At 45.9% G+C, this 17,002-nt stretch overlaps 3 protein-coding genes across 3 annotated transcripts; 1 reads left to right on the plus strand and 2 right to left on the minus strand.

Annotated features, from left to right (window-relative positions):
• Positions 1 to 10,205: 10,205 nt before the first annotated feature.
• On the minus strand, positions 10,206 to 12,765 carry LOC120956868 (tRNA-specific adenosine deaminase 1). The gene is made up of 2 exons (XM_040378644.2): positions 11,744 to 12,765; positions 10,206 to 10,708 (listed from the first exon to the last, which is right to left on the minus strand). Exons 1-2 carry the CDS (start codon positions 12,763 to 12,765, stop codon positions 10,357 to 10,359), a joined length of 1,374 nt encoding a protein of 457 aa, XP_040234578.2. The 3' UTR covers positions 10,206 to 10,356.
• Positions 12,741 to 14,749, minus strand: LOC120956869 (glyoxal reductase-like). Its single transcript, XM_040378645.2, has 6 exons — positions 14,548 to 14,749; positions 14,143 to 14,223; positions 13,914 to 14,021; positions 13,724 to 13,837; positions 13,480 to 13,652; positions 12,741 to 13,396 (listed from the first exon to the last, which is right to left on the minus strand). Exons 1-6 carry the CDS (start codon positions 14,684 to 14,686, stop codon positions 13,046 to 13,048), a joined length of 966 nt encoding a protein of 321 aa, XP_040234579.2. The 5' UTR covers positions 14,687 to 14,749; the 3' UTR covers positions 12,741 to 13,045.
• A 287-nt stretch (positions 14,750 to 15,036) lies between these two features.
• LOC120956870 (zinc transporter ZIP9) lies at positions 15,037 to 16,907 on the plus strand. Its single transcript, XM_040378646.2, has 2 exons — positions 15,037 to 15,563; positions 15,629 to 16,907. Exons 1-2 carry the CDS (start codon positions 15,468 to 15,470, stop codon positions 16,493 to 16,495), a joined length of 963 nt encoding a protein of 320 aa, XP_040234580.1. The 5' UTR covers positions 15,037 to 15,467; the 3' UTR covers positions 16,496 to 16,907.
• The last annotated feature ends 95 nt before the right edge of the window (positions 16,908 to 17,002 follow it).

Below are 17,002 nucleotides of genomic sequence, written 5' to 3' on the forward strand. Positions count from 1 at the left end.
CTCTCACAAAGCGGTCGGAACATTCCGGGTGAAGGGGAGACACTATAAAATTTAGTTGGCTGTTTGTCGGTGCTACTTTTCCTGACGACAACGACGACATCGACGACGATCTATTGACTATGGAATTGCTTGCGGCACGCACACTTTCACCTACACATGTGTGCCGATGCCCACAAACAAGTATACACACACACACACGCACACTAGTAATTTTATTGTGTACGATATGCAGGTTATTGATCGTTACGCCCTTGCTCGATGAGCAAATGGCACGGAGGGGGCTAACATCACTCACATTACTGTGCAAGCAAGCGGATCCGGGTGATGAAGGGTGAAGCATAAAACATGATTGTGACGCTTTCTGTTGAATAGCCTTTTTGCTTGGTTGGTTTTAAACTTTTTTTTGTGTTTTGCTTCCACGTGCCCCTTAGCTGCATCACCGTGCGGTTTTGTAAACGTTTCTGTTTGAGCGGTATTCGCACAAACAGATACTTTCATTAAATGCTAATCAAGGATGAGTGCTTACATGATGGTGATGGTAAGGCTTGCTATGCGTGCAATGCTGTTATTACCGCATGAATGGTTAATTACGGCACACAGAAAGGCACACCGGTGAGGTAATAAAATTGTTTCTAAAATGTCATCACAAGCCTTTAGGAATTTAAATACCAGCAGAAGTTTGATCCATTTCATCGCAACGGTAAGTAAGCGGAACTGTGGGACCAAGTTCAGCCTACATTTATGCAACCTTACACAGCAACTCGCCTAGAGTTATGCAGCACCCGTAACGTAGGCTTCTTTTTCAATTTATCGCGTTTTCAGCCTGTAGCTATGACAGCAGAAGAAGCTTTTTAGATTAAGTTTTTTAGTAACTATCAATTAACACTCAAATTACTCACTTTAGATTACACTAATTAAAAGTTTTTGCAGGATTTTTTTTAAATATGGCAGTGATAGATGAAAAACACACTCTCTTGTGCGATAAACCAGTCCCAGGAATCAAAATAACTTTTTTTTTTTCAATATTTAACGCAAATCAGAGAAAAAGACATTCAACAAACAGCATAATTAAATGTGTACCATATAAATCCCAAGGAGCTTCTTTCTTGTCCTCACAATGGAATGTTTTAAACCAACAATGGCCCATTGACCTCGTTTCCGTTAGTGCTTCCTACACAGTGTATTGATTTAAATTCAATTCACAAATTCGCAGAACAACGCACCGAAGATGGGATGTCTTCCAAACATTGGTTTTCCAAAACAAACAAAAAAAAAAAGCGCTCCCGAAGGATAAGAGCCTAGAAGGACCTCCTTTTGCTAACATTTTTTGTTCACCCTATTTTCCTCTCTCCCTCACACTCACATACACACACACACACATATTTATTTCTATACAGCAGATGATGACACCAAGCACGACCCGACCGTCGACGTTCGACCTTGTACGGTCAAGCGTTTTATTTATTTAATTCTGTTTGTTTTGCTTCGGCTCATGGATGAAGGTTTAGTATGTTGCGCCATTTTCAGTGGATGGCGTGTGTGTGTGTGTGTGTTCTGCATATGCTGTTGCGATGGCCAAGGCACGTCCTACGGCACTCTAGGCGTACGCGGGAGTACCGAGCTGTCGAGTTTGGTCCCAAATGCGGTTCTGAGAACGGGGTCGCAAAAAATGGGAAGAGCTGGGCAAACAGTCCAACAAAGCCGAATTCAAACGAACTTAAGGTCGCTCGTACTGCTGCTTACCTTAAATGTTATATTTCAGAAGTTTTCCCCTGTACCAGTGCTTTTTTGAACAGATAACGCATGCTGTTCGGTTTTAATTTGCAAATTCCTCGAGCATTCCCAACCCCCCGATGGGCTACAGCTATCGAACGCCCTTCCGTTTCACACGTTTGAGGAAGATTCAATCAAATTAAATTCAATGTTGGATAAAAGAAAAAGAAAAATAATAATTTCAACTCTCAAAATGTAGCCGGACCCGGCTCTGCACAGTTTCCGTGCTTCCTGTTTGCATAGAACTAATTCGATTAGAATTTATTTTCCCATCAATTCCTGTCGTTTTTTTTTTCCTCTTGTTTCGGACAGTGCCCAACGGTCCCGATTTGACGCTGGACAGAAGTCACAATCGGAAACCACCGCCATCGCACGGCGTATGAATAACGAATCGGAACGGAGCCACAAAGACCACCGGCAGCACGATAAAACAACTGCCTAAACCATAGATTCAGCTGACGGGAACGGGAACAAAACGATCAAACACACGAGCCTGCCGTTGTTGTGCTTCCGTTTCCATCGACGAAAAGCTTCCTGTGTCCGGGACGGGCAAAAGCTAGGAAGCCTTCCAAAAATCTATATCAATAAATACATTTCAATGTCATTATAATCGTATTAGACATAATCCCTTCCCACCGTTTCCATTCCCACCCACACACACAGCCAAGGTAGGTTGTGTAGTGGTGGTTGACCTGCTGCTCACACACACAAACGCGGAAAGTACAGCATTGAAATGTGATCGTGCATGTGAAGGTCCAAAAATAAAAGCCCTTATTTGTTACGGGAAGACAATCGTAAGCTTGGCGAAAATTCTGTTTCAAGTGCCATTTCTTATGTGTTAGCTGTATTTTTGGTTGTGTGTTTGAGGCCTCGCAAAGGTACAACTATTGGTCAATGTGAGTGTCTACCTATTTTCGGTGTGCTTGATGTATGATACTTATTTATGATCCATTTGTCATGCTGCTTCATGGTAAGCTAGCTTTGCTATCCGTTACGAAGTCATGTATGGCATTGGTTTGATTTCTTCTTTCTTATAAGAATTATTAATAAGCATTGATTCCGTAGCGTAATGTATTGTTCTCATGGTGTTGTGACGACTGCAAGTATACTATATTCAGTTGCTTGTTGGTTTATTTTCATGTAACCAGAATAAGCATTTTTTATTAAATATATTTTTAGCTATGTCGAAAATGTGTTTTATGATTTTCGTTTAGCGAGCTCTTTAATTGGGCATACTTTTTGGCGCATAATAAAGCATACTTTTAGGCGATTATCAACAAAAACCAACAAGAGTGAAACAACAACAGGTGAGAGTAAAGCAGAGAGTAACTCTCTGTCACACACATTTTCTCTCTCTCTCTCTCTCTCTCTCTCTCTCTCCCTCTCTCTCTCTCTCTCTCTCTCTCTCTCTCTCTCTCTCTCTCTCTCTCTCTCTCTCTCTTTCTCTTACGTTTTCTTCTTGTCTCTTCTTTTCTCTCTGTCTATCTTTTATCTTTAGCTATCTTTTTGAATATTTCTCTCTATATAGCCCTTTATCTATTTTTATATTCTTATCTCTCTGTATATATTCAAATATTTCCCTTCCCTTACTTTACTTTATTACTTCAATCTTTCTCTTTAATGTAATCTGTAATTTACTTTATCTTTACACTATCTTTGTTGTACGCTTGTTGTATCTTTGATGTTCTTACATGTACGCTTTTCATTTACTATATGATCAACATGCACAAAGTACGTTTAATGGATAGTAAAATGCGCAATTATTTATCATTGGCTTGAAATGAGTTTTTTTTCTATTTTACTAACCACAACCAACGTTGACAAACAGATCGATAGCACTGCAAGTGAGCATGTCACTGTCACTGACTACACCACACATAAGCATAAATCCCCTGACTGAGCAGCACACGTTGTACCAATCCATTGCTATTAACGTGATTGATCAAATCGGACCGAAGCGAATGTCCGGCCCGAAGGATGGGTCGAGTTCATGGTCAAGGCAAAGACAATAAACAACACCCAAGGCGAAACCGAGGCCCTATCCGCACGTCCCGGCACACACTCGGCAATAGCTCGTCGAGCCGAAGAGGATGCACTTGAGGCCGGACAAATAAAGATAAAATTAAGTAAGCTTCACTGAGCCACACGAGCACTAAAAACCTGCTGCCCACGTATGCACGATCCACCATCGAAAGCACTCCAGCCAAGCAATCATGCTGCGTTGCAGCTTTTTCTGCCCCCCTGTATTGTTTTGCCCTTTCCCTTCCCCTGTTCCATCTACCGACAGAAAGGAAAACACATAGACTATCTCAACCACCATCATGACAACCACCACCACCACCACAGCAGTACAAAAGCAAGAAACATAATCGAACATTAATACGGTATCAGGTTCCATTTCATCATTCTCGGGCGCTTTGCATGAACCAGCAACATTTGTGGCCTTACTGGCTACACCCTCCCCTAACGGAACGATGAGTAACGTCTCCCGGCTGCTCGGCCACCGATAAATGATTTAATCTTAATCTCATGCCTCTCAGAATGTGTGCCCAGCCGACAGTAAGGAGATGAAGATTTATCGAATTATGGTAAGCGTCAAATGACGGAGAGGACAAAACAATCGCCTCGCCATCACCATCGGTCGGCTGGTGATTGTGCAGAAAACTAAACAACCACCACCAAAATCACAGCCACTGGATGAGTTTGGCTGAATTCGGCTCTACGAAACAGACGGCACTCTATCGCATGCCGGTGGCTGCCAACGTAATTAACAAAACACATTATGGATTGTGTCCTTGGCATTAGATTTTGTTGTTGCGTCATTTGTTCCGCGCACAAGGCTTGGTACAGATAATGAAATATAAGATAAATAAATCCATTTTATGAGTTTATTCAGGCGCTAAGCAAGAGCTGGTGGAGAATGTTTGATGTTTGCAATAATTGATATGAGAAAAACAAACTGACAAATAATGAAAGCTTATGCTATTCTTTACATACTTTTAGGCGTTGCCATCGATCGCATGTAAAAGTAACAAACGTATGCATACATTCAGGCGCTGAACCAGTTCTGATGAAGAGTGTTTTGCAATTACACTATATTTTAAGCTTAAATCGACAATTATTGAATTAAACTTTCACTAACTTTCAACTTAATTCCAACAGTAATTCCCTGTGATAATGCAGCTGCTAAGCATTACCCGCCCAATTCGCTGCATTTAATTACCGACTGTGATGCATCTGGTCAGTCTTTTGCCCATTTGGGTGCTCGTCTTAGAACTTCCTCGCCAACGGAGCAACCGGAATATTGAATGCAACGACAAAACACTTTGATCGCGTGCAAATGACATGCCATGTCCATCTTGAGTGTATTGCCGGCCACACAGCGCTCACCCAAGCAGGAAGGAAGCAGTAAATGAACCCGTACCATATGGTCCTAAGTACTCCCATTTCCGCCCTGCTGGCTCGAAACAATGTCAGCTGAGCTGTGACTGAGAAAGTTCCAGTACTTCTTGGCCAGTTGGTACGCCGCCGACACAAGATGATTGTGTATGGCTTTCAGGGGGTAAGGGGTACGAAGCTGCACTTGAATCTAATGAATTCCAAGAATGGTTTGTGAATGCCGTTGTTTCAATATACGCCACTGGGTTGTGCCTGTACGGAATATTAATGTATGGTAACTGTTGAGAAGGGTATAAGGGGTGCATTTGTAATGCCCGCAGCTACTGCCATATAACGCACGCGTGGCTTGCGTCGTCGACGTCATCGCCAACTGATATCAACTTATTTCTATTCCCCTATTTTGTGATTTCAACTGATCACAACTGAAGTGGTGATGCTGACTGACAATGATGTCGGCTTCTTCGTCAAATTATGTTCACAACTGATGTCCTTACACCATTTGTGATATCAGATGATAATATTCCAAGTTCCACTGAAGTGTTGTCGTGGTCATCGTGTAGTTTGAACATATAAACGAACAAAACTATTTATTTTTTATGCTTTTACTAAACTACCAAAATCCTTTGGGCCGGTCTCGTGGTATAGTCATCAAATCGAACGACTTAACAACATGTCCGTCATGGGTTCAAGACCCGAATGGGGGTTCGGTCCACGTAGGACTGACTATCCCACGCCCTAAGGCCAAGACCACTAGGGGTGCACTGGTGGGCCTTGACCGACAAAGGTTGTTGTACCAAAGAAGAAGAAGAAGAAACATAAGAAGAAAAATAAGAAAACGAAGAAAAAGAAGAAGACGTAGAAGAAGAAGAAGAAGAAGAAGAAGAAGAAGAAGAAGAAGAAGAAGAAGAAGAAGAAGAAGAAGAAGAAGAAGAAGAAGAAGAAGAAGACGAAGAAGAAGAAGAAGAAGAAGACGAAGAAGAAGAAGAAGACGAAGAAGAAGAAGAAGAAGAAGAAGAAGAAGAAGAAGAAGAAGAAGAAGAAGAAACTAAAAAAACTTTCATTCAAACTCCGATTCTCTCCAGACGCAAACATAATAAGCACACTGCTCTTAAAATCAAGAGAGGGAGATAAGCAATCATACCAAGCACGTATTTACTTCTTCGTGAAAAACAATTCATAGTTAAAAAAAAGATTCAACAAAAAGAAGTAAACGTGCCTAATCAATGGTTCAATAAAACTCATTCACAGTACCAGAATATGTGCTGCTCGCACTCGAAAGGATTGTTTGCAAGAGACTCTTGCACTCGATGCGCATAATTTCATGATAATTTTATGGTAATACTAAACGGATAAACCGTCCACCGATCGGACCTGCAAAGTTGCTGCCATTGGATTGCAATTCCAGCACTATTCGCCATCCCTGTGACCTGTCTGATGCCACGTGCCACGAAGTGCTCTCTCGTTCAAAAGGATGTTCGATCAAAGGAAGTGGACTGAAGTGATGCTTATGGCGCAGTCCAAACACCACCAGGATACCGGGCGCTCTCTGCACGGGCAAACCATTTTTTGATTATTTCCTCAACCCCCTGTCGAACCTTTCGCTTAACCAAACCGGGAAGGGGATCGTGTGCGCTTTCGTAGAAGGATACAATAACGACCAACTAGCCAGCAGTAGCTTTAACGACACGAGAAACGAGTTAAGAAACCCCCAGGAATCACCCCACCGATGGGTAAAGCTGCTACTGCTGCGAAAAGTGCTTAGTCTAGCGCCTAGGCTTTGGTTCCGGGAGGTTCGAGGCTCCTTTTCTCAGTCCCTGATAGTCTCCATTTTCCTTCCCGTCACGTAATGTGTTGTAATGTGAGAGCAAGAGAAAAAAAGGCAGGGCAGGCAAGCAATTGCATTTTCCGGTCAAATAAACAACTGCCGGAACGATACCGCATCGATGAATGTAAAGCAGCCCGGTACTGAATCCCTGCGGAAACCTCGTAATCCTTTCAATTCCTGTCCACACTGTTAGTGTAGCTTGAGAAAAACGCAACCGTGGCAAAATGAATAAGCTCAAAGGCAATAACAGTTGCATGAAGAAGTAAGAGAGAGATAGATAAACCATGCTACAACACCACACCAGTGCAGGAAAATCAATGCAATGGCAAAGGATAAAATTTGCTCCAGAGGCGAATCGGTCCTAGTTGTCGGGCTTCTGCAAAATCCTGCCACAACAATCGATTGCTGTTCGACAGGAACGCACTAACGAGACTAACAATTTTGCGGGTTTTTCCGCTTCCGTTTGATTTCCTTTAAATTGGAATTACTTTTTTGCTGTTGTTGCTGCTGTACCGTTGCCCCATCAAGACGATGGTTTTATTCTTGTACGCGCGAAATCCAATACATAAAAACGTGTACTATTACGCGCTCAAGTAGCGGTGCCAGGACGCGAATCTGCAGCAGCAACAGCACCATTGGTAGCTCTCAGTCGACCCCTTTTGCTGTCGCCTGCGGTTGCGATTACAGAGCGCAAAACTATCCGATTGGATTGCTGCGTCCGATTGGAGCGCGCATTGTTTGAGCAAGCAGCGAACAAGCGATCCCCGAGGAGGTGGAGTATAAGAAAACGGCGGAAAATTACACACTCCACAACGCGTGTTCCGTGTATCGTTTATCCGTGGCGAGCGATGTGGATCAACGTTTCCATTTCCTGACGCCGGAAACAGACCGGTTTTGTGCTTTAACCGTGTTTTTTGTTTTGCGTTGAACCAAGCAGAATCGAAAACTACAATCTAACGCGATTTAATGGCTAATGTAGCACATAAACAGTAGTGACCTTCCTCGTGGTCGTTTTGCTGCATTGATTCCCATCTCGTCGTTTGGGCCAATCTGTTTTCCGGGAATGGGTAGAAGGTTACGGATATTAAATCAAACGTGGATGGTATACAATTTTGAACCGGAGCGAGACTCCGGTTGATTGAAATGCACATTTAGTTTAAACAATACGAATGTTTACGCCTATGTCGTGCTGATTGCATACTTTGTGGCCCGTGCGTCAATGGAGTGCGCCAAAATGTATGCAATGTAAGCCGAATAATCATTTTATAACGTATCTTTGTACGGTTATTATCATGCAAATTCAGCGGTATTTATCCAAAACATCTAAATGCATCAAATCAATGATACTATGGAAATTGTCATGATTTGTTTAGGAATTTAATGATGCACCATGACTTGGATGCAATTTGATTTTTTATCGTCTAACTATTTACAGAGCGTTTCCGACATTTTTTAAATAATTTTTATTTGGATTAACATTATTACGGATTTAGCCGTATTTTCGTTTGTTTAAAATAATTTGATCCAAGAATTATGATTCAAAAATATGCGGGACAAACCCAACAAATCGGAAACCAACCAAAACAACACGGGAAACTCTGTATTAGTACCAGTAACGAAGCTTATTAAAATCACCACATTGCATACCTTTAGGCGCTTTGTAAACCTGTCGAGGGAGCTATCATTTCTATTGCTGCTCAAGCTAACCCTGACCGGTAATATTAGCGTATACTAGTTTTTTCCAAAGCTACACATTTTATTGCAACTGCCGAAAATGTGTAATTAAATCACTTTAATATATTTACTAGTGCAAAATACTCTTCACACAAATAGTTTGCCTATATTTAGGCGCATCAAACATATACTCAACGGTGCATTTCATGAAACACTAGCACACTTACGTTGCGTATAATTACGCAACACTATCCCTTCTGCTTTCGTTTTCTGGTTTCTGGCCTTCTTTTAAAGCCACGCTCACTACTACATTGTACCGCAGCCAACTCAAACAAGTAAAAGCTACATACTGCGACAATCCGTTTTTTCCCTCGGGAGCATCGGTAAATTGACATTCTTCCCTTTCGCTGGCTTCCATAAAGCAAAAAGGCAGTTATCTGCTCGATTGTGCCAGCTGTTTACCAAAAATAGGCAGACCGCAAGCTCCCTCTACGGAGGGGTTGAAATGTTTACCACTGAAAAATAAAACCCAAAAAAAAAACAAAGAAGGTCAGAGATATTTCTGCTGGAATATGCTCCAAAAATGTTGTCAAAAATCCCCGAGATGAATTATTTTAAAAAAATAGAGAAAGAAACGGCCGATGCCAAGTGAGGAGACCTTCGTGAAATGTGTCACAAAGTGGTCAGAGATAAGCTGTCGGAGGGCAGTCCAATTTTCCTCAAAAAAACGACTGTATAAAAACATGGCAGTACATAAAAAAGAAAGAAAAAAAGCTTGATTTCAGTTTCTTAAGGCTCTTCTTGTTCTCTTTTTAATTAATTGCAACCAAACCCTTGGAAAATGGCAAGCTGTCTCTTCCCAACAAAAAAAAGAACAACTCAACGCGCTTCTCTTTCACCAGCTAGAAAGGAAATCCAAGCACTTCTCGTACCATGCCACCGTATCACATTTCACATTAGGCTCCTTTACCCTCCCACGTCCACCGTATCTACCAACAAGCCAATTAAACGCAACACCAGCAGCCGAAAAGGAAGGGACACGCGTACACTACACGCTGGCCTGGTTTTTAGTGCGGCACGGATATGTGGATGTGCCTTGCCGGGGAAGAAACAAAGTCGCTTCCCCTATTTTGTCTACACACTCGGGTGTAAAAACTCGAGTACCAGGGAGTGCAACCAAAAATAGAAGAATAAAAAAACAGAACGGCCAACGAATGGCAAACCTTTATTCTCCCTCCCTAAAACCCTGCTGGAAAGGATAGTTGTTGTGCTTGCTTCCCCATGCCGAATGTGCACACTACACGGGCTAGCCAATTTACCGGTTGTCTGCGTCTTGTACTATCATGCACACACACGAATCGGTCGCTTGGGAGCAGGGAAAACTGGCCATCTGAGTGATAAGTTTAGGCAAAGGCCCTGGCTGCAGCTTTCAAGGTGTTGCTGCAGTATTTCTATAAAAAAGGGGAGCTTCTTTTCGGATTAACAAAGTCGTTCGGTTCTTTAATCACGTTTAAAAAAGGCCAACCAGAGAGGGTCTAACACCAACTAACACCGTACATTTTTATTTAGCTCTCCTAACTCCGCTTAAAATCTTCCCTTAGCAAACATCAAACGCTCCATCATTTTAACTCAATCAACAAACACCTGCAGTGTCGATGGTACAGAACCAAAACCAAAGCTCGAAACTAGCTCGCATCGCTGAGGAACGCTCCCAAACTGGTCGGCTTTACCGGCCACCGGCCGAACATGGTCGCTCGCACGCTGGCCCACTGGGTCGCATACGCCACCGACCGTGCCTTTGCGTCCGCGTAAGAAAGTTTGCCAACGTCGTCGGCCGCTGCAATGTTCGGTTGCGTTGCGCCCTCTACCGACGATGGGACGGTTAAATTATGCAAAGCTTCCCGCTCTGCCCGCCGGTACGTTCGTGCGAAGCGGTTAAATAATTCGATTTTAGAAATCTGCAAACGAGCTGCCGGTGTGGCAAGTTTGCGCTTCGTCACGCCGTGTCGCCGGCCGGCCACCTCCACCTCGTGTGGTCTGCAATGAATGAAAAAGAGAGAGATAATGTTTAAAAGATAAATAGACAGAGATACAGAGACACAGCGTGAGCATAAAGAAATGGCTAGAAGGAACATTAATTGCGGCGAATGAATCAAGTTATTAAAACCGCCCCCTTTTCTTGCGAGCTGGCGGAAAAGAAGGGACAACCCTCGATGCAATGTAGCTAGAAAGGGGGGTGGAAAATAAATGAGTATACAACACTCAAGACGGATAATAGAGGAAACCCTTCGCAACGCAACGTGGAAAGGGTGTGGAGCTTTCAATCAAGAAAGAGAGAAAAACGGGGGAAAGAAAATACACCTAAGGGAGGGATTAAGCCCGTACCCCCTTCGGGGCGAAGAGAGAACGGTGTGACGGCGTGTGAATGTACAAAAGGAATGACTTTACATTCATTACCATTAACAGGGATTGTGAAATCGAACCCGACACGGGCGAACACGCGAACAAACGGCACAGCGACAAGGCGCCTCCATCCGTCCCGAAGGATTCTTCTCTTTTTCCTTATTATATTCCACCAAAGGACAAATTACAGTTGTGCCCTGCCAGCACCACTTGCAGAAATGCTCGTGCAAGAAATAATTATTTATGTGTCGCTCTAACAATCCCGCTTTCTCCGCGCTCCGGTGGAAAATCCAACGCAAAAGGGTAATTGACACGCCGCAATTGAAATACAATTGTACCCTGATGGGGTGGGATTTGAAGAAGGAACCGAAGTCAATGCCTTCAGGGCTGCTGGGTTAAATGTGGTGTATTGAGCAAACCGGGCGATGGGGAAAACAGCACCGGTACACAAGTAGACGGTAGTGTAAGCTCGGTCGAGAGCAACGCGAGGAACACGGTGATTCGTAATTATAGCGAAAGTGTGTAATTAAATTACTGCTTGCGTGCATGTTCTAGTGCAATTGGGTCGCTTTCTTACTCCTCAATCTTTCTGTGCAACCGCTCACTAAAAAAGAAGAAACGAAACTCCCATACATGTAATTAAAAAGTTCCCCTTAAATGCACGCTTACCTTTCCTTCACGTCGCACCAAACGATTCCACACGGTGACGGTTGAAACTTTCCGCCTGCCTCCTTCGTGGGGTGGGGTCGATTTTTCCGATACGCAAACAGCTCACCCCCATCGGCCGCAATGACCACCGGACGGTGGTGTCGTTCGAACGGTTCCCGCAACGCCGGCTCCTTCCACCGTTCGAACCGGCCCCAGATCGCTCGCTCGAGCGCCACCACCGAGTGGTCCGTCCCGTCGCACACCACCACCCCGTCCAGATAAATGGGCCGGCCGAGCAGCATCATTAGCAGGCCGCCCTGCACACCGAGCACGTTCCAGCGGGCCAGCTTATCGCTGCAGGAAACGGAAGCCGTCCGCACGCCCCGGCCCGGTTTCGTGCGGACAGCACCGATCGTTTGCGCCATCAGGTCACCGTGCGCTTCCGGGTCGAGCAGCTTGCCGCCCGTCATTCCCACCGCCGTACGATCTTCGCCGATGCAACATCCAACGGTCGTTTCTTCATCGGCCCGGTCGGAACACGCTTCATCGGTTCGTCGTGCCCTTTTTGCGGGCAACAGTGCATCCTCCTCCCGCTTGTATATGCTCGCATCGCCACACGGGCTGTGCGTGGTGAAGAAGTGAAACGAATGGCCGTTCTTCAACACAAATTTGCCACAACCTCCGCCGTCTACCGTTTGCCGCTCGAATATGCTTTCCTTCGGCTGGCCTCCCTCCACCAGCAACGCTTGCTCGATCTGTTCGTACAGGTAGCGCACGAAGGCACGGCGGGCTAGCACTTCCGCGTGGCTATCGTGCACACGATCGCCCCGGGGGCTAAGCTCGTCGCCGGGCAAACACTTGGTGCCGGTACCGAGCGCAACCACGCGGATGTCGCTGGAAGCAGCGTGGTGGGCTGGGGTGACGAGCACGATCGCCGACAGGATGGTCCACTCGAACGATTCGTTTGGTTTGCCCGTTTTCGGAAGCTTTGCAAACTGTGCCAAACATTCGCGTGCGATACGATTCGCTAAGTTGATGTCCATTTTTGTTTCGTTTCGTTTTTTAACGTGCTTTTAATAAACACCTTAAATGTGACTTGTTTTGTCGTATCCTATCTCCTAACCAACGGAATATTTTATAGAAAAAACAACCACCACTGTTAGTGCACAATTACTCCAACTGTTTTAACCTCTTACAGAGAGTGAGTGTGTGAATCAGTATTTTCAAAGCTTATCGGTAAATTAAAATCAAACGCTGCTTCCTTTCCACCTTCTACTCAACACACAAAAAAGGCACAGAATAACAACCAACCCGTTTTTTCCCCTATACAACCGTTTCCGGATTCCAGGCAAACTTGTGCCCAACGCTATCCCTCAGCCCGTTCAGCTGCTTCATCTGCTCGGCCGGAATTTCAAACTCCAGCCCAACGTTCTCCTGGATGTGGTCGCGCGATCGTGCCTTCGGCAGTATGCCAACCTCCTGCTCGATCGCCCAGCGAAGCAGCACCTGGACGGGCGTTTTCTGCAAGCTTTTCGCCACCGATTGGACCGTTTCGTCCTCGCGCAGCTCGGCCGTGTTGGATGAGCCGAGGGACGAGTAGGCCTGCAGAAAGATCCCGTGCTGGCGGCAGTACTCGAGCAGCTCCGGTTGGTAGTAGTACGGATGCCACTCAACCTGGAGGAGGATCGCAAATTAAAGTTTAGTAATTTGATTGTTCCTTCTCACACTCGCTCTCTTCGCTTGTCTCCCGCCGCTACCTGATTCACTGCCGGTACGATCCCTTTACAATCCGCCAGCATCTCTTTCAAGTGTTTCACCGTGTAGTTCGAAACGCCGATTGAACGGAGGCAACCTTCGCGCTCCAGCTTGCTCAGCGCATTCCAGCTAGCCGCCCGGTACTTTACATTGTCCGGATGGGTGACTTGCATACCTGCCGGAACAAGAGATTGAATTTTTGGTAAGAAAACAAACCGAAAAGCCATTTCCAACGACCACACTTACCACTCACACCGGGCCAGTGGATGAGGTACAGGTCGAGATAGTCGGTCTGCAGGTTGGCGAGCGACTTGCGCACCATTTGCTCAACAAATGCTTCATCCTTTCCCGACTGAGATACTGCGCAGGGGATAAAAAAGGCAGTTGTGAATCTCGTTCATGGCTAGTAATAACATCGACCAGCCGTGCTACTTACTCAACTTGGAGGTAATGAATATGTCTTCACGCTTCAGATTGTACTTCGGTAGCAGCGTTTTCAGCGCCGTGCCAATGTACTCCTCATTGCGATACACGACCGCCGTATCTTTATTGGTGGTGGTGATGGTAAGACGTGCAATAGAAAACGAAAGAAAAAAATGCAGGTGATACACCTTTATGTAAATTCCTTTCCCCTCTACACACCACCGCCCATTTTGCATACGAACCGATGTGTCGATAGCCGGCTTCTAGAGCATAATCCAGCACCTGGTAAATTAGCTCCTGGCCATGGATTTGGTAGGTGCCAACTAGAAAACAGCAACAAAAAAAGCACCCCAAACGGGTGTATAAGTTTGAGGCAAGCATATTCGTATGTTTTCATGTGCGCATTCATTTCCGGCGCTAAACACCGGAAAGCGGGATCGAAGTGAGCTCGAAAGAGTGCTGTCGATGCGGATCGGAACGGAGGGGAACAGAGCCTGAAGGAGTGAACCCGGAATTCAAATTCCATCTAATGAATAAGTCATGACCGTGGTAGAACAATCTACAGCATACCGGGAGGGTGGGTAAAGTGGTACACCGCTGCAAGGTGGTGAACACTCCGGAGAATCGTAGCAATATGTAATACTTACAGCCGGCCAGTGGAATGTCGAAGCCCGTATTTAGCTTGAACGTTTTGTTCATGGTTTTAACTTCAACGGAGCGGTTGAAAAAGCGCGTAATAACACTGAACGGGTTGGAAATCGTACCGAAAATGAGTAACTTTCTCATCCAGAAGCTCACTGCCGGCCCGATACGACACACGGTAGAACCAAAACAACAACACCGCACGCTGGGAGGCGCTTCTACGCCGGACAGTGTGACATTGTATTGAGCTAATTGGTATCAATTGAATTTTTTAATTAACTCAAAATGATAAAACTCCATAAAACACTACTATTTTTTCAATTTTTATGACAAAATCTTTCATTGCAGAATTTTAAAACAGAAATGCAACATTTTGCACCAACCGTCGGTGCCACACTGCATCAAGAAAGCTGAACATACCGTTTACTCATTCAAGCAAATGTACAAACGTCAAACCGTTCGTGATAAACAGAATGTGTCAAAAAAAGGCAAAACACTCCCTGTGTGGAAGGGGAAAGAGAGAGAGAGAGAGAGCAGGAAAAGGCAAAAATACCCCCCAAACAAGCAAAACATTCCCAGCGAAAGCAAGTGGCCGTTCGGACGCGGCACACAACCTCGGACACGTCGATAATCTGCTGTGGGGTACATATAAACAAAACCCGCCCGAACGGTTTCGCTCCTCCACCCGCCGACTGCCAGTGAACCACTTCCGTATGCTTCCACCGCTCGACGGTGGTGGTGGTGTGGACCTTGTGTAATTCTCCTCCCTGGTCAGCAGTAATAGACAGCCGTGTCATCAAATTTTGATGGTTTACCGAAGGAAACCATCGATTTTTGCTGTCGCACACAATTTTGCTGCACAAACGAGCAAGTAAACAGGTGACCCAAGCCCTGACACCAGCCCGGAGCAAGCAATCGCAACAGAATGGACGAGACAGCGATGCTTTTCGCGCTGGTTATCGTGATGCTGGTCGGGTCGTACCTGGCCGGAAACATTCCGCTCATAATGTCACTGTCGGAGGTAAGACGATAACGCGTGTGTTTCGGTTTTATTTGATTCAATGCTGAATTTGTGTTTTCTTTTAGGAAAAGCTAAAAAACGTCTCGATATTCGGTGCCGGGCTGCTCGTTGGAACCGCCCTGACCGTGATCATTCCCGAGGGCATTCGTTCGCTGTACGATGAACGTTCGCTCGAGCAGGCGGCCAGGGGCCCGGGAACCTCCGCCGGGCTGCCGGTGGACGAGCACCGGCACGAGCACAGCAACGACGAACATTCCGCCACGATAGGGCTCTCGCTCGTGCTCGGCTTCGTGTTCATGATGCTCGTCGACCAGGTGTCCTCCCGCCGGACGGAAGGCTCGAGCGAGCGCAACCTGACCGCCACGATCGGGCTGGTCGTGCATGCGGCCGCCGACGGCGTAGCACTCGGGGCTGCCGCCACCACCAGCCACTCGGACGTGGAGATGATCGTGTTCCTTGCTATCATGCTGCACAAAGCGCCGGCCGCGTTCGGGCTGGTAAGCTTCCTGCTGCACGAGGGCGTGGAGCGGGACCGGATCCGCAAGCACCTGCTCATCTTTGCACTGGCCGCACCGGCCCTCACCCTGCTGACGTACTTCGGCATCGGCAGCGAGCAGAAGGAAACGCTCGAATCGCTCAACGCGACCGGCATTGCGATGCTGTTTTCGGCCGGCACGTTCCTGTACGTCGCGACGGTGCACGTGCTGCCCGAGCTGACGCACCGCAGCGATCACGGGCACGGGGGCCATGGGCATGGCCACCATCTCGGCAACTACAGCCTGCTGGAGCAGCAACCGCCGAGCTCGTCCGCTGCCGTCAGCGGGAAACCGTCGCCGTCCGGAGGCCCCGGTGGGCTGAAAAACTACGAACTGGGCTTGCTTATACTCGGTGCGCTGGCGCCACTCTTCCTCACGCTCGGCCATCACCATTGAGAGGATGAATTGTGTGCTCGACCGCGTGTCGAACCATTTGCCAAAAGCATTCGCCAAGACGGCCGCCTCGTAGTGGTGTGCGTGCGGACTTTGTCGTCAACATGCGCTCGTTTGCATGTGCTCTAGTAATGTGATTCAGTTTTGTTGTTTATTACAACTTTCAGTTCGTAATATTCCATCCTTCCAAAACGGGCAATATGAGTAGGAGGAGGTAAGGGGGGGGTGCATTAGTTGTGTAACGGCTGTAACTTTAAGTACGAACGTTTTCCTGTTTTCAAGTCTGGTTAAAAACGCATTTTTTTTCCTCTTTTTCCCATCGTTACGCTCAAACGCGGGTTTACATTAGCTTCGAATGTTGTAACGGCTAGACGATCAAAACAATGACAAACAATAAAATGTACGAACTACTTAAGCATATTGGGTTTCTTTTTTCGTGGAAAAATGCAATTTTTCAGAACATTTTCACGAGTCTTTTTTTATGTCTACGGGAAATTAGATCGATTTCGC

Source organism: Anopheles coluzzii, chromosome 3, assembly GCF_943734685.1.
Source record: "Anopheles coluzzii chromosome 3, AcolN3, whole genome shotgun sequence".
Lineage (NCBI taxonomy): Eukaryota > Metazoa > Arthropoda > Insecta > Diptera > Culicidae > Anopheles > Anopheles coluzzii.